A 25,278-nucleotide genomic window follows, 5' to 3' on the forward strand; every position below is an offset into this window, starting at 1 on the left:
ATAAATTGGATTTCCATTGATTATTTTTGTGTGATTTTGTTGTCAGCACATTCAACTATGTAAAGAAAAAAGTATTTAATAAGATTATTTCATTCATTCAGATCTAGGATGTGTTATTTTAGTGTTCCCTTTATTTTTTTGAGCAGTATATATTGTTTTAAACCATTTAGGCTAGAGACTGTGGTAATATATATTGTTTTAAACCATTTAGGTTAGAGACTGTGGTAATATATATTGTTTTAAACCATTTAGGCTAGAGACAAGACGTTTTCTTTGCTGCAAAGCGGCACGCCTGCCTGTATGCCTGAAGTGGTGCTCCATTTTCCCTCTCTGACACTCAGAGGCTGCATGACAGTGACCTTGCAAAGTCTACTCAGACCGGTCTGTGCTTTTGCTAGTATCAGGAAATGAAATGATACAATATATATCAACATTGCTGGCTTTGCAGGCTTCTCCAGTGTAACAAATGTACAAATCGAACAGAGACTCACCAGGATCTCTGCTCACCATCACGGCTAGATTATATATTGTTTAAACTGACGGGTAAATAGACGAGCTCTACCACCACCAGGAAGCTCTACAGAGACTCACCCTGACGTCATCCTCTACAGAGACTCACCCTGACGTCATCCTCTACAGAGACTCACCCTGACGTCATCCTCTACAGAGACTCACCCTGACGTCATCCTCTACAGCGACTCACCCTGACGTCATCCTCTACAGAGACTCACCCTGACGTCATCCTCTACAGCGACTCACCCTGACGTCATCCTCTACAGCGACTCACCCTGACGTCATCCTCTACAGCGACTCACCCTGACGTCATCCTCTACAGAGACTCACCCTGACGTCATCCTCTACAGAGACTCACCCTGACGTCATCCTCTACAGCGACTCACCCTGACGTCATCCTCTACAGAGACTCACCCTGACGTCATCCTCTACAGAGACTCACCCTGAAGTCATCCTCTACAGAGACTCACCCTGACGTCATCCTCTACAGAGACTCACCCTGACGTCATCCTCTACCACCTCCAGGAAGCTCTACAGAGACTAACCCTGACGTCATCCTCTACAGAGACTCACCCTGACGTCATCCTCTACAGAGACTCACCCTGACCTCATCCTCTACAGAGACTCACCCTGACCTCATCCTCTACAGAGACTCACCCTGTCGTCATCCTCTACCACCACCAGGAAGCTCTACAGAGACTCACCCTGACGTCATCCTCTACAGAGACTCACCCTGACGTCATCCTCTACAGAGACTCACCCTGACGTCATCCTCTACAGAGACTCACCCTGACGTCATCCTCTACAGAGACTCACCCTGACGTCATCCTCTACAGAGACTCACCCTGACGTCATCCTCCACAGAGACTCACCCTGACGTCATCCTCTACAGAGACTCACCCTGACGTCATCCTCTACAGAGACTCACCCTGACGTCATCCTCTACAGAGACTCACCCTGACGTCATCCTCTACAGAGACTCACCCTGACGTCATCCTCTACAGAGACTCACCCTGACGTCATCCTCTACAGAGACTCACCCTGACGTCATCCTCTACAGCGACTCACCCAGCTGTCATCCTCTACCACCACCAGGAAGCTCTACAGAGACTCACCCCGACGTCATCCTCTACAGAGACTCACCCTGACCTCATCCTCTACAGAGACTCACCCCGACCTCATCCTCTACAGAGACTCACCCCGACCTCATCCTCTACAGAGACTCACCCCGACCTCATCCTCTACAGAGACTCACTCCGACGTCATCCTCTACAGAGACTCACCCTGTCGTCATCAACTACAGAGACTCACCCTGTCGTCATCCTCTACCACCACCAGGAAGCTCTACAGAGACTCACCCTGATGTCATCCTCTACAGAGACTCACCCTGATGTCATCCTCTACAGAGACTCACCCTGACGTCATCCTCTACCACCACCAGGAAGCTCTAAAGAGACTCACCCTGACGTCATCCTCTACAGAGACTCACCCCGACGTCATCCTCTACAGAGACTCACCCCGAAGTCATCCTCTACAGAGACTCACCCCAACGTCATCCTCTACAGAGACTCACCCCAACGTCATCCTCTACAGAGACTCACCCTGACGTCATCCTCTACCCCCACCAGGAAGCTCTACAGAGACTCACCCTGACGTCATCCTCTACAGAGACTCACCCAGCCGTCATCCTCTACCACCACCAGGAAGCTCTACAGAGACTCACCCCGACGTCATCCTCTACAGAGACTCACCCCGACGTCATCCTCTACAGAGACTCACCCCGACGTCATCCTCTACAGAGACTCACCCCGACGTCATCCTCTACAGAGACTCACCCCGACGTCATCCTCTACAGAGACTCACCCCGACCTCATCCTCTACAGAGACTCACCCCGACCTCATCCTCTACAGAGACTCACCCTGTCGTCATCCTCTACCACCACCAGGAAGCTCTACAGAGACTCACCCTGTCGTCATCCTCTACCACCACCAGGAAGCTCTACAGAGACTCACCCTGACGTCATCCTCTACAGAGACTCACCCTGACGTCATCCTCTACAGAGACTCACCCTGACGTCATCCTCTACAGAGACTCACCCTGACGTCATCCTCTACAGAGACTCACCCGGACGTCATCCTCTACCACCACCAGGGAGCTCTACAGAGACTCACCCTGACGTCATCCTCTACAGAGACTCACCCTGACGTCATCCTCTACCACCTCCAGGAAGCTCTACAGAGACTCACCCTGACCTCATCCTCTACAGAGACTCACCCCGACCTCATCCTCTACAGAGACTCACCCCGACCTCATCCTCTACAGAGACTCACCCCGACCTCATCCTCTACAGAGACTCACCCTGTCGTCATCCTCTACCACCACCAGGAAGCTCTACAGAGACTCACCCTGACGTCATCCTCTACAGAGACTCACCCCGACGTCATCCTCTACAGAGACTCACCCCGACGTCATCCTCTACAGAGACTCACCCCGACGTCATCCTCTACAGAGACTCACCCTGTCGTCATCCTCTACCACCACCAGGAAGCTCTACAGAGACTCACCCTGACGTCATCCTCTACAGAGACTCACCCTGACGTCATCCTCTACAGAGACTCACCCTGACGTCATCCTCTACAGAGACTCACCCTGACGTCATCCTCCACAGAGACTCACCCTGACGTCATCCTCCACAGAGACTCACCCTGACGTCATCCTCCACAGAGACTCACCCTGACGTCATCCTCCACAGAGACTCACCCTGACGTCATCCTCTACAGAGACTCACCCTGACGTCATCCTCTACAGAGACTCACCCTGACGTCATCCTCTACAGAGACTCACCCTGACGTCATCCTCTACAGACGACTCACCCTAGACTGTCATCCTCTACCACCACCAGGAAGCTCTACAGAGACTCACCCCGACGTCATCCTCTACAGAGACTCACCCTGACCTCATCCTCTACAGAGACTCACCCCGACCTCATCCTCTACAGAGACTCACCCCGACCTCATCCTCTACAGAGACTCACCCCGACCTCATCCTCTACAGAGACTCACCCCGACCTCATCCTCTACAGAGACTCACCCTGTCGTCATCAACTACAGAGACTCACCCTGCGTCATCCTCTACCACCACCAGGAAGCTCTACAGAGACTCACCCTGACGTCATCCTCTACAGAGACTCACCCTGACGTCATCCTCTACAGAGACTCACCCTGACGTCATCCTCTACAGAGACTCACCCTGACGTCATCCTCTACACCACCAGGAAGCTCTACAGAGACTCACCCTGACGTCATCCTCTACAGAGACTCACCCCGACGTCATCCTCTACAGAGACTCACCCCGACGTCATCCTCTACAGAGACTCACCCCGACGTCATCCTCTACAGAGACTCACCCCGACGTCATCCTCTACAGAGACTCACCCTGTCGTCATCCTCTACCACCACCAGGAAGCTCTACAGAGACTCACCCTGACGTCATCCTCTACAGAGACTCACCCCTGACGTCATCCTCTACAGAGACTCACCCCGACGTCATCCTCTACAGAGACTCACCCCGACGTCATCCTCTACAGAGACTCACCCCGACGTCATCCTCTACAGAGACTCACCCCGACGTCATCCTCTACAGAGACTCACCCCGACCTCATCCTCTACAGAGACTCACCCTGTCGTCATCCTCTACCACCACCAGGAAGCTCTACAGAGACTCACCCTGTCGTCATCCTCTACCACCACCAGGAAGCTCTACAGAGACTCACCCTGACGTCATCCTCTACAGAGACTCACCCTGACGTCATCCTCTACAGAGACTCACCCTGACCTCATCCTCTACAGAGACTCACCCTGACCTCATCCTCTACAGAGACTCACCCTGACGTCATCCTCTACAGAGACTCACCCTGACGTCATCCTCTACAGAGACTCACCCTGACGTCATCCTCTACCACCTCCAGGAAGCTCTACAGAGACTCACCCTGACCTCATCCTCTACAGAGACTCACCCCGACCTCATCCTCTACAGAGACTCACCCCGACCTCATCCTCTACAGAGACTCACCCCGACCTCATCCTCTACAGAGACTCACCCTGTCGTCATCCTCTACCACCACCAGGAAGCTCTACAGAGACTCACCCTGACGTCATCCTCTACAGAGACTCACCCCGACGTCATCCTCTACAGAGACTCACCCCGACGTCATCCTCTACAGAGACTCACCCCGACGTCATCCTCTACAGAGACTCACCCTGTCGTCATCCTCTACCACCACCAGGAAGCTCTACAGAGACTCACCCTGACGTCATCCTCTACAGAGACTCACCCTGACGTCATCCTCTACAGAGACTCACCCTGACGTCATCCTCTACAGAGACTCACCCTGACGTCATCCTCTACAGAGACTCACCCTGACGTCATCCTCTACAGAGACTCACCCTGACGTCATCCTCTACAGAGACTCACCCTGACGTCATCCTCTACAGAGACTCACCCTGACGTCATCCTCTACAGAGACTCACCCTGACGTCATCCTCTACAGAGACTCACCCTGACGTCATCCTCTACCCCACCAGGAAGCTCTACAGAGACTCACCCTGACGTCATCCTCTACAGAGACTCACCCAGCCGTCATCCTCTACCACCACCAGGAAGCTCTACAGAGACTCACCCAGCCGTCATCCTCTACCACCACCAGGAAGCTCTACAGAGACTCACCCCGACGTCATCCTCTACAGAGACTCACCCCGACGTCATCCTCTACAGAGACTCACCCCGACGTCATCCTCTACAGAGACTCACCCCGACGTCATCCTCTACAGAGACTCACCCCGACCTCATCCTCTACAGAGACTCACCCCGACCTCATCCTCTACAGAGACTCACCCTGTCGTCATCAACTACAGAGACTCACCCTGTCGTCATCCTCTACCACCACCAGGAAGCTCTACAGAGACTCACCCTGACGTCATCCTCTACAGAGACTCACCATGACGTCATCCTCTACAGAGACTCACCCTGACGTCATCCTCTACAGAGACTCACCCTGACGTCATCCTCTACAGAGACTCACCCTGACGTCATCCTCTACAGAGACTCACCCCGACGTCATCCTCTACAGAGACTCACCCCGACGTCATCCTCTACAGAGACTCACCCCGACGTCATCCTCTACAGAGACTCACCCTGACGTCATCCTCTACCCCCACCAGGAAGCTCTACAGAGACTCACCCTGACGTCATCCTCTACAGAGACTCACCCAGCCGTCATCCTCTACCACCACCAGGAAGCTCTACAGAGACTCACCCTGACGTCATCCTCTACAGAGACTCACCCTGACGTCATCCTCTACAGAGACTCACCCCGACGTCATCCTCTACAGAGACTCACCCCGACGTCATCCTCTACAGAGACTCACCCCGACCTCATCCTCTACAGAGACTCACCCCGACGTCATCCTCTACAGAGACTCACCCCGACGTCATCCTCTACAGAGACTCACCCTGTCGTCATCCTCTACAGAGACTCACCCTGTCGTCATCCTCTACCACCACCAGGAAGCTCTACAGAGACTCACCCTGACGTCATCCTCTACAGAGACTCACCCTGACGTCATCCTCTACAGAGACTCACCCTGACGTCATCCTCTACAGAGACTCACCCTGACGTCATCCTCTACAGAGACTCACCCTGACGTCATCCTCTACAGAGACTCACCCCGACGTCATCCTCTACCACCACCAGGAAGCTCTACAGAGACTCACCCTGACGTCATCCTCTACAGAGACTCACCCTGACGTCATCCTCTACAGAGACTCACCCAGACCGTCATCCTCTACAGAGACTCACCCCGACGTCATCCTCTACAGAGACTCACCCCGACGTCATCCTCTACAGAGACTCACCCCGACGTCATCCTCTACAGAGACTCACCCGGACCTCACGCTCTACAGAGACTCACCCCGACGTCATCCTCTACAGAGACTCACCCTGACGTCATCCTCTACAGAGACTCACCCTCGACGTCATCCTCTACAGAGACTCACCCTGACGTCATCCTCTACAGAGACTCACCCCGACCTCATCCTCTACAGAGACTCACCCTGACGTCATCCTCTACAGAGACTCACCCTGACGTCATCCTCTACAGAGACTCACCCTGTCGTCATCCTCTACCACCACCAGGAAGCTCTACAGAGACTCACCCTGACGTCATCCTCTACAGAGACTCACCCCGACGTCATCCTCTACAGAGACTCACCCCGACGTCATCCTCTACAGAGACTCACCCCGACGTCATCCTCTACAGAGACTCACCCCGACGTCATCCTCTACAGAGACTCACCCTGACGTCATCCTCTACAGAGACTCACCCTGACGTCATCCTCTACAGAGACTCACCCTGACGTCATCCTCTACCACCACCAGGAAGCTCTACAGAGACTCACCCTGACGTCATCCTCTACAGAGACTCACCCTGACGTCATCCTCTACAGAGACTCACCCCGACGTCATCCTCTACAGAGACTCACCCCGACGTCATCCTCTACAGAGACTCACCCCGAAGTCATCCTCTACAGAGACTCACCCCAACGTCATCCTCTACAGAGACTCACCCCAACGTCATCCTCTACAGAGACTCACCCTGACGTCATCCTCTACCCCCACCAGGAAGCTCTACAGAGACTCACCCTGACGTCATCCTCTACAGAGACTCACCCAGCCGTCATCCTCTACCACCACCAGGAAGCTCTACAGAGACTCACCCCGACGTCATCCTCTACAGAGACTCACCCCGACGTCATCCTCTACAGAGACTCACCCCGACGTCATCCTCTACAGAGACTCACCCCGACGTCATCCTCTACAGAGACTCACCCCGACCTCATCCTCTACAGAGACTCACCCCGACCTCATCCTCTACAGAGACTCACCCTGTCGTCATCCTCTACCACCACCAGGAAGCTCTACAGAGACTCACCCTGTCGTCATCCTCTACCACCACCAGGAAGCTCTACAGAGACTCACCCTGACGTCATCCTCTACAGAGACTCACCATGACGTCATCCTCTACAGAGACTCACCCTGACGTCATCCTCTACAGAGACTCACCCTGACGTCATCCTCTACAGAGACTCACCCTGACGTCATCCTCTACAGAGACTCACCCGGACGTCATCCTCTACAGAGACTCACCCGGACGTCATCCTCTACAGAGACTCACCCCAGTCATCCTCTACAGAGACTCACCCTGACGTCATCCTCTACAGAGACTCACCCTGACGTCATCCTCTACAGAGACTCACCCAGCCGTCATCCTCTACAGAGCCACGCTCACCCAGCCGTCATCCTCTACCACCACCAGGAAGCTCTACAGAGACTCACCCCGACGTCATCCTCTACAGAGACTCACCCTGACGTCATCCTCTACAGAGACTCACCCTGACGTCATCCTCTACAGAGACTCACCCTGACGTCATCCTCTACAGAGACTCACCCCGACGTCATCCTCTACAGAGACTCACCCTGACGTCATCCTCTACAGAGACTCACCCTGCGTCATCCTCTACAGGACTCACCCAGCGTCACCTCTACCACCACCAGGAAGCTCTACAGAGACTCACCCCGACGTCATCCTCTACAGAGCCACCCGACTCATCCTCTACAGAGACTCACCCCGACGTCATCCTCTACAGAGACTCACCCCGACGTCATCCTCTACAGAGACTCACCCCGACCTCATCCTCTACAGAGACTCACCCCGACCTCATCCTCTACAGAGACTCACCCCTGACGTCATCCTCTACAGAGACTCACCCTGACGTCATCCTCTACAGAGACTCACCCTGACGTCATCCTCTACAGAGACCACCTGCGTCATCCCACGGAAGCTCTACAGAGACTCACCCTGACGTCATCCTCTACAGAGACTCACCCTGACGTCATCCTCTACAGAGACTCACCCTGACGTCATCCTCTACAGAGACTCACCCGACGTCATCCTCTACAGAGACTCACCCTGCGTCACCTCTACCACCACCAGGAAGCTCTACAGAGACTCACCCTGACGTCATCCTCTACAGAGACTCACCCTGACGTCATCCTCTACAGAGACTCACCCTGACGTCATCCTCTACCACCACCAGGAAGCTCTACAGAGACTCACCCTGACGTCATCCTCTACAGAGACTCACCCCGACGTCATCCTCTACAGAGACTCACCCCGACGTCATCCTCTACAGAGACTCACCCCGACGTCATCCTCTACAGAGACTCACCCCGACGTCATCCTCTACAGAGACTCACCCCGACGTCATCCTCTACAGAGACTCACCCGACGTCATCCTCTACAGAGACTCACCCGCGTCATCCTCTACAGAGACTCACCCCGACGTCATCCTCTACAGAGACTCACCCCGACGTCATCCTCTACAGAGACTCACCCCGACGTCATCCTCTACAGAGACTCACCCCGACGTCATCCTCTACAGAGACTCACCCCGACGTCATCCTCTACAGAGACTCACCCTGACGTCATCCTCTGTGATGTATCCGGTCTGAGCCACCCACCAGGGCTCAACAGAGACTCACCCTGACGTCATCCTCTGTGATGTATCCGGTCTGAGCCACCCACCAGGGCTCAACAGAGATCTCTACTGGCTTGGAGGGCAGCAGGTCTCGCGCCGTTTTCCTACGGAAGAATTTCTGACAGGAGACACAAGTCCGTACACGTTAAATCACTGTTACTATTCATGTCAGTCAGAAATATGACCAAGGAAATAACGACATGCTTAATGAAGTTGAAGACTCTCTTACTTTGGAGGACCTGCACTGGTTCATCAAGTCTATATACTGGTTCCTCCCGATTCCCAGCAGTCTTAGACCTAGAACACAGACAGGAGATATTAAATCACTGGTTCCTCCTCTACCAAGGCTGAGTCCCAATGATGCCCTATTCTCTGTTTAGTACACTACCTTAGACCAGAGCCCTATTCCCTATATAGTGCACTCCGTTTGACCAGAGCCCTATATAGTGCACTCCGTTTGACCAGAGCCCTATATAGTGCACTCCGTTTGACCAGAGCCCTATATAGTGCACTCCGTTTGACCAGAGCCCTATATAGTGCACTCCGTTTGACCAGAGCCCTATATAGTGCACTCCGTTTGACCAGAGCCCTATATAGTGCACTCCGTTTGACCAGAGCCCTATATAGTGCACTCCGTTTGACCAGAGCCCTATATAGTGCACTCCGTTTGACCAGAGCCCTATATAGTGCACTCCGTTTGACCAGAGCCCTATATAGTGCACTCCGTTTGACCAGAGCCCTATATAGTGCACTCCGTTTGACCAGAGCCCTATATAGTGCACTCCGTTTGACCAGAGCCCTATATAGTGCACTCCGTTTGACCAGAGCCCTATATAGTGCACTCCGTTTGACCAGAGCCCTATATAGTGCACTCCGTTTGACCAGAGCCCTATATAGTGCACTCCGTTTGACCAGAGCCCTATATAGTGCACTCCGTTTGACCAGAGCCCTATATAGTGCACTCCGTTTGACCAGAGCCCTATATAGTGCACTCCGTTTGACCAGAGCCCTATATAGTGCACTCCGTTTGACCAGAGCCCTATATAGTGCACTCCGTTTGACCAGAGCCCTATATAGTGCACTCCGTTTGACCAGAGCCCTATATAGTGCACTCCGTTTGACCAGAGCCCTATATAGTGCACTCCGTTTGACCAGAGCCCTATATAGTGCACTCCGTTTGACCAGAGCCCTATATAGTGCACTCCGTTTGACCAGAGCAGTTTCCATAACGCCCCTCCTAGATCAGTAACGTCTTACATTTAAAATGTTCAAATTGATTTCCTGAAATGTCACCATCATCACCGATTGAAGCTATTTCTGAGTGAGTCAGTGTGTGTGTGTGTGTGTGTGTGTGTGTGTGTGTGTGTGTGTGCGCGCACGCGCGCGTGCCCTTCCAAAGCCCTCCAGAACAGCTCCCTCTAAGCTGAGCACGGGCAGATCACAGAGGAAATATCAGCCCACGGAGAGAAGCACCAGATTGTTCTAGAGTTTTTCCTGTTAACCTGTTATGGATAGGGGGCAGTATTTTCACGGCCGGATAAAAAACGTACCCGATTTAATCTGATTATTACTCCTGCCCAGAAACTAGAATATGCATATAATTATTAGCTTTGGATAGAAAACACTCCAAAGTTTCTAAAACTGTTTGAATGGTGTCTGTGAGTATAACAGAACTCATTTGGCAGGCCAAAACCTGAGAAGATTCCATGCAGGAAGTGGCCTGTCTGACAATTTCTTGGCCTTCTTGATTATCTCTATCCATTACAGAGGATCTCTGCTGTTACGTGACACTTCCTACGGCTCCCATGGGCTCTCAGAAGGCGGCAAAAAGCTGAATCGTGGCTTTGCAGGCTCTGGCTGAAAAAAAGTAGCGCCTTTGGATAGTGGCTGGTCACAGTACTGTGAGACTCAGGCTCGTGCCCGAGTCGACCCCATGCTTTATTTTCTTTCGTCTTTTTACCTAAACGCAGATTCCCGGTCGGAATATTATCGCTTTTTTACGAGAAAAATGACATAAAAATAGATTTTAAACTGCGGTTGACATGCTTCCAAGTACGGTAATGGAATATTTAGAAATCTTTTGTCACGAAATGCGCCATGCTCGTGACCCTTATTTACACTTCGGATAGTGTCTTGAACGCACGAACAAAACGCCGCTATTTGGATGTAACAATGGATTATTTTGAACCAAACCAACATTTGTTATTGAAGTAGCAGTCCTGGGAGTGCATTCTGACGAAGAACACCAAAGGTAATAACATTTTTCTAATAGTAAATCGGAGTTTGGTGAGTACCACACTTGGTGGGTGTCTAAATAGCTAGCCGTGATGGCTGGGCTATCTACTGAGAATATTGCAAAATGTGCTTTCACCAAAAAGCTATTTTAAAAATCGGACACCTCGATTGCACAAAGGAGTTCTGTATCTATAATTCTTAAAATAATTGTTATGTTTTTTGTGAACGTTTATCGTGAGTAATTTAGTAAATTCACCGGAGGTTTGCGGGGGGTATGCTAGTTCTGAACGTCACATTCTAATGTAAAAAGCTGGTTTTTGATATAAATATGAACTTGATTGAACAAAACATGCATGTATTGTATAACATAATGTCCTAGGGTTGTCATCTGATGAAGATCATCAAAGGTTAGTGCTGCATTTAGCTGTGGTTTGGGTTTATGTGACATTATATGCTAGCTTGAAAAATGGGTGTCTGATTATTTCTGGCTGGGTACTCTGCTGACATAATCTAATGTTTTGCTTTCGCTGTAAAGCCTTTTTGAAATCGGACAGTGTGGTTAGATAAAGGAGAGTCTTGTCTTTAAAATGCTGTAAAATAGTCATATGTTTGAAAAATGGAAGTTTTTGTATTTTTGAGGAATTTGTAATTCGCGCCACGCCCATCATTGGATATTGGAGCAGGTGTTCCGCTAGCGGAACGTCTAGATGTAAGAGGCTAACACTATCAACGTTTCCCTTTACTGTGGCAATTGGCGATCGAATCAACGCACTATTAGCCATTTTCAATCCAACATACTGAAACAAAACGAACAATGCAAGAGTTTTTGCTGTAGGCAGAACGCTTCGAAGTAGCATTCTATTGCAGACTTAGTCCATACTTTACACAGACCTGTGCGGCATAACCAATCAGAGCTGCAGTAGGCCTATATGCAAATAGACCATTGCCATATATGGATCGGTGGCATTGACTTTGAACTGGACTGTGTTTACAGCATGAGCGGTCGTGAGTAGATGCGCTTGTTTTGAGATCAAAGCAAGAGCTGCATGTAGCCACGTTCATATCCTTTGCTAGTTAGTTTTAAAAATGTTGCCACTTATAAAGAACTTAGTCTTTACATACAGTACCAAATCAAAAGTTTGGACATACCTGCTCATTCAAGTGTTTTTCTTAACTTTTACTATTTTCTACATTGTAGAATAATAGTGAAGACATCACAACTATGAAATAAAACATATTGAATCATGTAGTAACCAAAAAAAAGTGTTAAATTAAAACATATTTTATATACTTGAGATTCTTCAAAGTAGCCACCCTTTGCCTTAATGACAGTTTTGCACACTCTTGGCATTCTCTCAACCAGCTTCACCTGGAATGCTTTTCCAACAGTTTTGAAGGCGTTCCCACATATGCTGAGCACTTGTTGGCTGCTTTTCCTTCACTCTGCGGTCCAACTCATCCCAAACCATCTCAATTGGGTTGTGGTCAGGTGATTGTGGAGGCCAGGTCATCTGATGCAGCACTCCATCACTCTCCTTCTTGGTCAAATAGACCTTAGCCTAGAGGTGTGTTGGGTCATTGTCCTGTTGAAAAACAAATGATAGTCCCACTAAGCACAAACCAGATGGGATGGCGTATTGCTGCAGAATGCTGTGGTAGCCATGCTGGGTAAGTGTGCCTTGAATTCTAAATTAATCACTGACAGTGTCACCAGCAAAGCACCCCCACACCATCCACCTCCACCTCCATGCTTCACGGTGAGAACCACACATGTGGAGATCATCCGTTCACCTATTCTGCGTCTCACAAAGACACGGTGGTTGGAACCCAAAATCTCACATTTGGACTCATCAGACCAAAGGACAGATTTCCACCGGTCTAATGTCCATTGCTCGTGTTTCTAGGCCCAAGCAAGTCTCTTCTTATTATTGGTGTCCTTTAGTAGTGGTTTCTTTGCAGCAATTCGACCATGAAGGCCTGATTCACACAGTCTCCTCTGAACAGTTGATGTTGAGATGTGTCTGTTACTTGAACTCTGTGAAGCATTTATTTGGGCTGCAATTTCTGAGGCTGGTAACTGTAATGAACTTATCTTCTGAAGTCATGCAGCCATCCTGCTTCTGGCCAGTCTGAGAGCAGAAAGTCATGGAGCCATCCTCCTTCTGGCCAGTCTGAGAGCAGAAAGTCATGCAGCCATCCTCCTTCTGGCCAGTCTGAGAGCAGAAAGTCATGCAGCCATCCTGCTTCTGGCCAGTCTGAGAGCAGAAAGTCATGCAGCCATCCTCCTTCTGGCCAGTCTGACAGCAGAAAGTCATGGAGCCATCCTGCTTCTGGCCAGTCTGAGAGCAGAAAGTCATGCAGCCATCCTGCTTCTGGCCGGTCTGACAGCAGAAAGTCATGCAGCCATCCTCCTTCTGGCCAGTCTAAGAGCAGAAAGTCATGGAGCCATCCTGCTTCTGGCCAGTCTGACAGCAGAAAGTCATGGAGCCATCCTGCTTCTGGCCAGTCTAAGAGCAGAAAGTCATGGAGCCATCCTGCTTCTGGCCAGTCTGACAGCAGAAAGTCATGGAGCCATCCTCCTTCTGGCTGGTCTGACAGCAGAAAGTCATGCAGCCATCCTGCTTCTGGCCAGTCTGAGAGCAGAAAGTCATGCAGCCATCCTCCTTCTGGCCAGTCTGAGAGCAGAAAGTCATGCAGCCATCCTGCTTCTGGCCAGTCTGAGAGCAGAAAGTCATGCAGCCATCCTGCTTCTGGCCGGTCTGACAGCAGAAAGTCATGGAGCCATCCTCCTTCTGGCCAGTCTGACAGCAGAAATTCATGGAGCCATCCCGCTTCTGGCCAGTCTGACAGCAGAAAGTCATGGAGCCATCCTGCTTCTGGCCAGTCTGACAGCAGAAAGTCATGGAGCTATCCTGCTTCTGGCCAGTCTGAGAGCAGAAAGTCATGGAGCCATCCTGCTTCTGGCCAGTCTGACAGCAGAAAGTCATGGAGCCATCCTCCTTCTGGCTGGTCTGACAGCAGAAAGTCATGGAGCCATCCTGCTTCTGGCCAGTCTGAGAGCAGAAAGTCATGGAGCCATTCTGCTTCTGGCCGGTCTGACAGCAGAAAGTCATGGAGCCATCCTCCTTCTGGCCAGTCTGAGAGCAGAAAGTCATGGAGCCATTCTGCTTCTGGCCAGTCTGACAGCAGAAAGTCATGGAGCCATTCTGCTTCTGGCCAGTCTGACAGCAGAAAGTCATGGAGCCATTCTGCTTCTGGCCAGTCTGACAGCAGAAAGTCATGGAGCCATTCTGCTTCTGGCCAGTCTGACAGCAGAAAGTCATGGAGCCATCCTGCTTCTGGCCGGTCTGACAGCAGAAAGTCATGGAGCCATCCTGCTTCTGGCCAGTCTGAGAGCAGAAAGTCATGGAGCCATCCTGCTTCTGGCCAGTCTGACAGCAGAAAGTCATGGAGCCATCCTGCTTCTGGCCGGTCTGACAGCAGAAAGTCATCGACCAATGCCGCTTCATTCATTGAATTTGTCGTTTGTAATACAATGGGCTTTAGCAATAATTGTTTTATCAGTTACTGAGTTCCTCAAAATGAATGTGTTAATTCGTTAGAAGAGGAATAACTGTCGGAACAGTTCAATTCAAAATGAGGTCAAAGACAGTGTTTCCCGTTTATTAATTAGTCAGCAGAGGCCCAATGCCTCAACCCTGGTGTTGCTAGCAGAATGTTCTAACTCACTGATGTTCTACAGTCAGTCAGGCAGCAGTCTATCCCTGAGAGAGGGAGTACTACAGTAGTACTACTAACTGCCAGCAGTCTATCCCTGAGAGAGGGAGTACTACAGTAGTACTACTAACAGCCAGCAGTTTATCCCTGAGGGAGTACTACAGTAGTACTACTAACAGTCAGCAGTCTATCCCTGAGAGAGGGAGTACTACAGTAGTACTACTAACAGCCAGCAGTCTATCCCTGAGAGAGTACTACAGTAGTACTACTAACAGCCAGCAGTTTATCCCTGAGAGAGGGAGTACTACAGTAGTACTACTAACAGCCAGCAGTTTATCCCTGAGAGAGGGAGTACTACAGTAGTACTACTAACAGTCAGCAGTCTATCCCTGAGAGAGGGAGTACTACAGTAGTACTACTAACAGGCAGCAGTTTATCCCTGAGAGAGGGAGTACTACAGTAGTACTACTAACAGCCAGCAGTCTATCCCTGAGAGAGGGAGTACTACAGTACTACTACTAACAGCCAGCAGTTTATCCCTGAGAGAGGGAGTACTACAGTAGTACTACTAACAGCCAGCAGTCTATCCCTGAGAGAGGGAGTACTACAGTATTACTACTAACAGTCAGCAGTTTATCCCTGAGAGAGGGAGTACTACAGTGGTACTACTAACAGGCAGCAGTTTATCCCTGAGGGAGTACTACAGTACTACTACTAACAGCCAGCAGTTTATCCCTGAGAGAGGGAGTACTACAGTAGTACTACTAACAGCCAGCAGTCTATCCCTGAGAGAGGGAGTACTACAGTAGTACTACTAACAGCCAGCAGTCTATCCCTGAGAGAGGGAGTACTACAGTATTACTACTAACAGTCAGCAGTTTATCCCTGAGAGAGGGAGTACTACAGTAGTACTACTAACAGCCAGCAGTCTATCCCTGAGAGAGGGAGTACTACAGTAGTACTACTAACAGCCAGCAGTCTATCCCTGAGAGAGGGAGTACTACAGTAGTACTACTAACAGCCAGCAGTCTATCCCTGAGAGAGGGAGTACTACAGTAGTACTACTAACAGCCAGCAGTCTATCCCTGAGAGAGGGAGTACTACAGTATTACTACTAACAGCCAGCAGTCTATCCCTGAGAGAGGGAGTACTACAGTAGTACTACTAACAGCCAGCAGTCTATCCCTGAGAGAGGGAGTACTACAGTAGTACTACTAACAGCCAGCAGTCTATCCCTGAGAGAGGGAGTACTACAGTATTACTACTAACAGCCAGCAGTCTATCCCTGAGAGAGGGAGTACTACAGTATTACTACTAACAGTCAGCAGTTTATCCCTGAGAGAGGGAGTACTACAGTATTACTACTAACAGACAGCAGTTTATCCCAGAGAGGGAGTACTACAGTACTACTACTAACAGTCAGCAGTTTATCCCTGAGAGAGGGAGTACTACAGTACTACTACTAACAGGCAGCAGTTTATCCCTGAGAGAGGGAGTACTACAGTACTACTACTAACAGTCAGAAGTTTATCCCTGAGAGAGGGAGTACTACATAGGATTATCATCAACTAGCATGGGATGCTAATATGACTAGGATTATCATCAACTAGCATGGGATGCTAATATGACTAGGATTATCATCAACTAGCATGGGATGCTAATATGACTAGGATTATCATCAACTAGCATGGGATGCTAATATGACTAGGATTATCATCAACTAGCATGGGATGCTAATATGACTAGGATTATCATCAACTAGCATGGGATGCTAATATGACTAGGATTATCATCAACTAGCATGGGATGCTAATATGACTAGGATTATCATCAACTAGCATGGGATTCTAATATGACTAGGATTGTGCCTTTGGCTACTGGACAATGAAAGAAAGTTGATTTGAAAACCAATAGAACGTGAGAGAAATATGCTACTGGTTTCAATGGCATATGGAAGCCAAAATAATTTCCTCCACGTTTCTATGGTCTGATTTTAACTAGGCTACTTTGAAGCAAGGACGTGCCTCATAATATGTAGTAAAACCTTCAGGTTTCCAACAACTAAAGAAAATGTTTTCAAAATGCATTCTGCCTCCAGCTCATTGCAAAGTGAAGAGTGACACTCTGAAGCCTTCCTATGCAAATGGGAAGCGCGCTTCAATTACCAGTTGAGAAATAAAAATAGTAGCCCTTCTCAATCGTGGCCATCAAAACTGTCTTTAACACTAGATTGCATTTAGAATTATTACGTAATGGTTGGGTTTATAAAAGCACGTTTCACTCTAGCAGCAACTGACAAGCTGTTTGAGGAGCTGTAGCAGCAGCACAAATTAGGCTCTGTATCTGTTTTGCTATGCGTGTGTGCTAAATAAGATGAATAATGAAAATGCATGTGCCAATTTAATTCCAACTAATTTATGCAAATTAACCTATAGACCGATAAGCATGACCGGTCAAATGTATTTCCATCGACTGGTATTTCCATAAATTAATAGGCTAAAATTAATTATTTTGTCATTATTTATTTTTTTCTTCTCCCGGACAAATGGCCGGCGCCAATTTTATTTATCGTTTTATCATTGTTGTTTTTTGGGCCAAAAGCCAGCTATTACCGGCTACCGGAAATACTGACCCACACACCACAGAGCTGTAAGAGGAAGTACAGTAACAGTCTACTTACAGTCAGCAGCAGTGAAGTTGGGCAGTGAGTCGTAACTCTTCTCTACGTTCATGATGTCCTGGAGGTGGAGAGAGAGGGAGGAGAGGGAAGAGAAAGAGAGAGGGAGGAGAAGAGAGAGGGAGGAGAGGGAGGAGAGGGAAGAGAAGAGAGAGGGAGGGAGGAAGAAGAGAGAGAGAGGGAGAGAGGGAAGAGAAGAGAGAGGGAGGGAGGGAAGAGAAGAGAGAGGGAGGGAGGGAAGAGAAGAGAGAGGGAGGAGAGGGAAGAGAAGAGGGAGGAGAGGGAAGAGAAGAGGGAGGAGAGGGAAGAGAAGAGGGAGGAGAGGGAAGAGAAGAGGGAGGGGAAGAGAAGAGGGAGGGAAGAGAAGAGGGAGGGAAGAGAAGAGAAGAGGGAGGGAAGAGGGAGAGAGGAGTGGGAAGAGAAGAGAGAGGGAGGAGAGGGAGAGAGAAGAGGGAGAGAGGAGAGGGAAGAGAAGAGAGAGGGAGGAGAGGGAAGAGAAGAGGGAGAGAAGAGAAGAGAGAGAGAGGAGAGGGAAGAGAAGAGAGAGGGAGGAGAGGGAAGAGAAGAGGGAGGGAAGAGAAGAGAGAGGGAGGAGAGGGAAGAGAAGAGAGAGGGAGGAGAGGGAAGAGAAGAGAAGAGGGAGGAGAGGGAAGAGAAGAGAAGAGGGAGGGAAGAGAAGAGAAGAGAGAGAGAGGGAGGGAAGAGAAGAGGGAGAAATTAAAACAGGAATAAGGGAGCAGCAAATTAAACTAATTTCTCTTAATACACCATTCCTTCCTTCCCTGGACCTTCATTATTCACTGAATATGTTCCAAATGGCACCCTATTCCCAATGTAGTGCACTACTTTTGACCAGGACCCTATGGCACCCTATTCCCAATGTAGTGCACTACTTTTGACCAGGACCCTATGGCACCCTATTCCCAATGTAGTGCACTACTTTTGACCAGGACCCTATGGCACCCTATTCCCAATGTAGTGCACTACTTTTGACCAGGACCCTATGGCACCCTATTCCCAATGTAGTGCACTACTTTTGACCAGGACCCTATGGCACCCTATTCCCAATGTAGTGCACTACTTTTGACCAGGACCCTATTCACAATTTTAGTGCACTACTTTGGACCAGGGCCCTATGGCGCCCTATTCCCTATTTAGTGCAGTAATTAATTTATCCTATTAAAAAAAACACATCAAATGGATTATCAGAGTAACACGTCCATCAGTAATGTCATTTACACGTCTAGTATGAAGATGTCGCCTCAGCGAGATGTCGCCTCAGAACGCGCAGCGAGATGTCGCCTCAGAACGCGCAGCGAGATGTCGCCTCAGAACGCGCAGCGAGATGTCGCCTCAGAACGCGCAGCGAGATGTCGCCTCAGAACGCGCAGCGAGATGTCGCCTCAGAACGCGCAGCGAGATGTCGCCTCAGAACGCGCAGCGAGATGTCGCCTCAGAACGCGCAGCGAGATGTCGCCTCAGAACGCGCAGCGAGATGTCGCCTCAGAACGCGCAGCGAGATGTCGCCTCAGAACGCGCAGCGAGATGCCGCCTCAGAACGCGCAGCGAGATGCCGCCTCAGAACGCGCAGCGAGATGCCGCCTCAGAACGCGCAGCGAGATGCCGCCTCAGAACGCGCAGCGAGATGCCGCCTCAGAACGCGCAGCGAGATGCCGCCTCAGAACGCGCAGCGAGATGCCGCCTCAGAACGCGCAGCGAGATGCCGCCTCAGAACGCGCAGCGAGATGCCGCCTCAGAACGCGCAGCGAGATGCCGCCTCAGAACGCGCAGCGAGATGCCGCCTCAGAATGTAGAAAATAAAATTGGTTTTAATGTTTTTCACCATTAACGATATCACAATCAGCTAAGCAACAGTTTGAGTTTGGGCACTAGATCTAGGCCCTAGTTGTTCATTATATTTCATCTGTGCATTTTTTTCATTGAAATTCTATGAAATTCTTCAAGGCAGCGTAGCCTAGTGGTTAGAGCGTTGGACTAGTAACAGTTAGGGTCCACCCCACACTGACTGGGGCAATCTCCCATCGTACTGTGAAGTGTTAGAACTTAACGTTCAGAGTAAAAACTCGCCGGACACTATGAAAGGTTCAACCAAGTTTATTCTGCCCAGCGGATCAATACAGCTGCATTAGAGAAAAACATTTTTCACACAAGCACTGATATTTAACCCTTCCTTCTAGGCTGAGCCTCCTCCTACACATCTGTATAAAACATTGTGTTTTTACTGTTAGTGTCCTGCCTAAGTGATACAGGCCATAAACTTTACATTTCTTCCTTAACCTGACCTCGACCCCCCCCCCCCCCTTTCATCACTAATCCATGGCTCTCTCCCCTTTTTTACATTTTAGTCATTTCAGCAGACGGTTCTTATCCACAGCAACTTACAGTAGTGAATGCATACATTTCATACATTTTTTTCCTCCGTACTGGTCCCCCGTGGGAATCGAACCCACAACCCTGGCGTTGCAAACACCATGCTCTACCAACTGAGCCACACGGGACCAGCTTATCTGTCACGTGATCGCTTTCCCAACACTCGGTACATTCCAAGATGAATTGCCCCCACCATGTACCTTCTTCCTGTAGATAGCCGAGGGACTACGGCACCACCAGCGGTTACGGCACCTCTCATTTCTCTATTGAAACTAAATCATTAATAAGGATTTAAAATTCATCAATCCAAAACCTATCAGAAGGGAATAGGAGCCATCGGGATGCAGCATGGTTCTTTAATACTGACGCTATTGGACTGTTGCACAAGACAAAGTCACATATTAGGGCTAACTCAAGGGGTTTGAAAGTCTACCAAGGTTATGTTTGAGTCAAGGGTACAGAGTGTGAAACTCCAGGAATAACACAGGAAGAATAACGGCGTCTTCTCAGCAGAACAGGAACACTGCAAGCCAGCAGTTAAACAGCTGAGGTCTGTTAACCCAAGCCGGGGGAAATGGGGGTCTCTACTAAGCTGACATATGGAATTGTTTTAAGATGGTCATACCAAGGATCATTTATCTCTTTGATTTTGAATTATAAGACCGGTTAATGGTATCAAAAAAAAAAAAATACTTCAAAAAGTATTTTATGAAACATTGAATTTGGCATTACTGCTATTAGTCCATAGAAACACATTGAATAGCAGATTACTGCTATTAGCCCATAGAAACACATTGAATAGCAGATTACTGCTATTAGCCCATAGAAACACATTGAATAACAGATTACTGCTATTAGCCAATAGAAACACATTGAACAACAGATATTTTAAAAAAAATCTTAAGGAAGTTTGTTCTGAAGTGTCTGGAAAAGTTGTATTTGATCCCTTGTTTTAGGCACTAAACTTTCTCCATATATACTTCCATAAACTGGTTTAACTGGTACGGGGGACATTCAGATGAGTCTTGTGAGTCTTGTGGGCATCCTAGATCAAAACAAGAGTCTCATCTTTCCACCGAGTGGCCAAACTGTTCGGACACTCCGTGAGAAGACCGATTTAGCTCTGCCAGCTTTAACCGCGGAAATTCTAGCAGGAAGGGTTACGGTAGAAAATATGATGTAGAACAGATATGATCCTCTATCCTCAATAATAGGGAGTCATTTTGAGCTCTATAAATTACATTTCTATCTGCACGGCTCTGTACCGTTTTCCCAACTGAATACACCCCTTGTGGTCAATTGGTTTTTACAGCGTAGAAATACAAAACATAGAAATACAATGAATAGAACGGGTTTGGAATCTCTATTCCTGGCAATATGACTGGTGAACTCATGAGTACACTAGCAATCGCTTCCTGGTATTGTAATTAAATCATTTCCATGGTAATGAAGAATGTTAATTCAAAATAATGTTAACTGATATGACTCATGCAATGGAATGTATTTTTTGTAATGGCAGTTCAATTGATTCAACAAATCACAGCACAGATTGATGGGTACACTTCCTGCTTTTACTTCCCGCTTTGCTCCTATGGGTCTCCCCATAATGTCATCATTGGCTTGAATGAGGACACCCCCGTTCTACTCATTCTAGTGTAAAGACTGGTATCAGTATGACCTAAATGCACAGTAGGACAGCTCTTGAATGGATTGATTTGGGACTACGGTTCTGTCCTAAACGGTACCCTATTCAATTATAGTTCACTACTACTGACCCTATGGACGTACATGGACCTTATAGACCAGAGCCCTATGAACCTTATAGACCAGAGCCCTATGGACCTTATAGACCAGAGCCCTACGGACCTTATAGACCAGAGCCCTACGGACCTACATGGACCTTATAGACCAGAGCCCTACGGACCTACATGGACCTTATAGACCAGAGCACTATGGACCTTATAGACCAGAGCCCCCTTCTGACCTCAGAACAGCCTCGTCGGGGCATGGACTCTACAGGGACGCTGGCTCATGTTGACTCCAATGCTTCCCACAGTTGTGTCAAGTTGACTGGATGTCCTTTGGGTGTTGAAACAATCTTGATACACACAGGAAACTGTTGAGCAGTGTTCCAGTTCTTGACACAAACCGGTGCCCCTGGGCACCTACTACCATACCCCGTTCAAAGACACTTCAATATTTTTGTCTTGCCCATTCACCCTCTGACAAATTGAAAACCCTAGTCATTGGCGACTCCATTACCCGCAGTATTAGACTTAAAACTAATCATCCAGCGATCATACACTGTTTACCAGGGGGCAGGGCTACCGACGTTAAGGCTAATCTAAAGATGGTGCTGGCTAAAGCTAAAACTGGCGAGTGTAGAGAGTATAGAGATATTGTTATCCACGTCGGCACCAACGATGTTAGGATGAAACAGTCAGAGGTCACCAAGCGCAACATAGCTTCAGCGTGTAAATCAGCTAGAAAGATGTGTCGGCATCGATTAATTGTCTCTGGCCCCCTCCCAGTTAGGGGGAGTGATGAGCTCTACAGCAGAGAGTCTCACAACTCAATCGTTGGTTGAAAACTGTTTTCTGCCCCTCCCAAAAGACAGAATTTGTAGATAATTGGCCCTCTTTCTGGGAGTCACCCACAAACAGGACCAAGCCTGGCCTGTTGAGGAGTGACGGACTCCATCCTAGCTGGAGGGGTGCTCTCATCCTATCTACGAACATAGACAGGGCTCTAACTCCTCTAGCTCCACAATGAAATAGGGTGCAGGCCAGGCAACAGGATGTTAGCCAGCCTGCCAGCTTAGTGGAGTCTGCCACTAGCGCAGTCAGCGTAGTCAGCTCAGCTTTCCCCATTGAGACCGTGTCTGTGCCTCGATCTAGGTTGGGCAAAATTAAAAATGGCGGTGTTCGCTTTAGCAATCTCACTAGAATAAAGACCTCCTCCATTCCTGCCATTATTGAAAGAGATTGTGATACCTCACATCTCAAAATTGGGTTACTTTTAATGTTAGATCCCTCACTTCCAAGGCAGTTATAGTCAATGAACTAATCACTGATCGTAATCTTGATGTGATTGGCCTGACTGAAACATGGCTTAAGCCTGATGAATTTACTGTGTTAAATGAGGCCTCACCCCCTGGTTACACCAGTGACCATACCCCCCGTGCATCCGGCAAAGGCGGAGGTGTTGCTAACATTTACGATAGCAAATTTCAATTTACAAAAAAAAAAACAATGACGTTTTCGTCTTTTGAGCTTCTAGTCATGAAATCTATGCAGCTACTCACTCACTTTTTATAGCTACTGTTTACAGGCCTCCTGGGCCATATGCAGTGTTCCTCACTGAGTTCCCTGAATTCCTATCGGATCTTGTAGTCATAGCAGATAATATTCAAATTTTTGGTGACTTTAACATTCACATGGAAAAGTCCACAGACCCACTCCAAAAGGCTTTCGGAGCCATCATCGACTCAGTGGGTTTTGTCCAACATGTCTCTGGACCTACTCACTGCCACAGTCATACTCTGGACCTAGTTTTGTCCCATGGAATAAATGTTGTGGATCTTAATGTTTTTCCTCATAATCCTGGACTATCGGACCCCCATTTTATTACGTTTGCAATCGCAACAAATAATCTGCTCAGACCCCAACCAAGGAGCATTAAAAGTCGTGCTATAAATTCTCAGACAACCCAAAGATTCCTTGATGCCCTTCCAGACTGCCTCTGCCTACCCAAGGACATCAGAGGACAAAAATCAGTTAACCACCTAACCGAGGAACTCAATTTAACCTTGCGCAATACCCTAGATGGGGTTGCACCCCTAAAAACATCTGTCATAAGAAACTAGCTCCCTTGTATACAGAAAATACACGAGCTCTGAAGCAAGCTTCCAGAAAATTGGAACGGAAATGGCGCCACACCAAACTGGAAGTCTTCCGACTAGCTTGGAAAGACTGTACCGTGCAGTATCGAAGAGCCCTCACTGCTGCTCGATCATCCTATTTTTCCAACTTAATTGAGGAAAATAAGAACAATCTGAAATGTCTTTTTGATACTGTCGCAAAGCTAACTAAAAAGCAGCCTTCGCAAATGGAGGATGGCTTTCACTTCAGCAGTAATACATTTATGAACTTCTTTGAGGAAAAGATCATGATCATTAGAAAGCAAATTACAGACTCCTCTTTAAATCTGCGTATTCCTCCAAAGCTCCATTGTCCTGAGTCTACACAACTCTGCCAGGACCTAGGATCAAGGGAGATACTAAAGTGTTTTAGTACTATATCTCTTGACACAATGATGAAAATAATCATGGCCTCCAAATCCTCAAGCTGCATACTGGACCCTATTCCAACTAAACTACTGAAAGAGCTGCTTCCTGTGCTTGGCCCTCCTATGTTTAACATAATAAACGGCTCTCTATCCACCGGATGTGTACCAAGCTCACTAAAAGTGGCAGTAATAAAGCCTCTCTTGAAAAAGCCGAATCTTGATCCAGAAATTATAAAAAACTATCGGCCTATATCGAATCTTCCATTCCTCTCAAGAATTTTAGAAAAAGCTGTTGCACAGCAACTCACTGCCCTCCTGAAGACAAACAATGTATACGAAACGCTTCAGTCTGGTTTTAGACCCCATCATAGCACTGAGACTGCACTTGTGAAGGTGGTAAATGACCTTTTAATGACGTCAGACCGAGGCTCTGCATCTGTCCTCGTGCTCCTAGATCTTAGTGCCGCTTTTGATACCATCGATCACCACATTCTTTTGGAGAGATTGGAAACCCAAATTGGTCTACATGGACAAGTTCTGGCCTGGTTTAGATCTTATCTGTCGGAAAGATATCAGTTTGTCTCTGTGAATGGTTTGTCCTCTGACAAATCAATTGTAAATTTCGGTGTTCCTCAAGGTTCCGTTTTAGGACCACTATTGTTTTCACTATATATTTTACCTCATGGGGATGTCATTCGAAAACATAATGTTAAATTTCACTGCTATGCGGACGACACACAGCTGTACATTTCAATGAAACATGGTGAAGCCCCAAAATTGCCCTCGCTAGAAGCCTGTGTTTCAGACATAAAGAAGTGGATGGCTGCAAACTTTCTACTTTTAAACTCGGACAAAACAGAGA

The 25,278-nt window shown here is 48.4% G+C and overlaps 1 protein-coding gene across 4 annotated transcripts in view; it reads right to left on the reverse strand.

The window, feature by feature from the left end:
* fam91a1 (family with sequence similarity 91 member A1) overlaps nucleotides 1–25,278 on the reverse strand; it is a 97,134-nt gene that overhangs the window by 61,006 nt on the left and 10,850 nt on the right. For 3 of the 4 annotated variants that reach the window (XM_045695088.2, XM_082961378.1, XM_082961377.1), the window contains 3 exons: nucleotides 17,742–17,799; nucleotides 9,339–9,406; nucleotides 9,114–9,227 (listed from right to left, as the gene is read on the reverse strand). In XM_045695088.2, coding sequence (XP_045551044.2) covers nucleotides 9,114–9,227; nucleotides 9,339–9,406; nucleotides 17,742–17,799 — 240 coding nt within the window. The other variant, XM_082961379.1, reaches the window with a different exon arrangement.

Source organism: Salmo salar, chromosome 14 (assembly GCF_965601325.2).
Source record: "Salmo salar chromosome 14, fSalSal1, whole genome shotgun sequence".
NCBI lineage: Eukaryota > Metazoa > Chordata > Actinopteri > Salmoniformes > Salmonidae > Salmo > Salmo salar.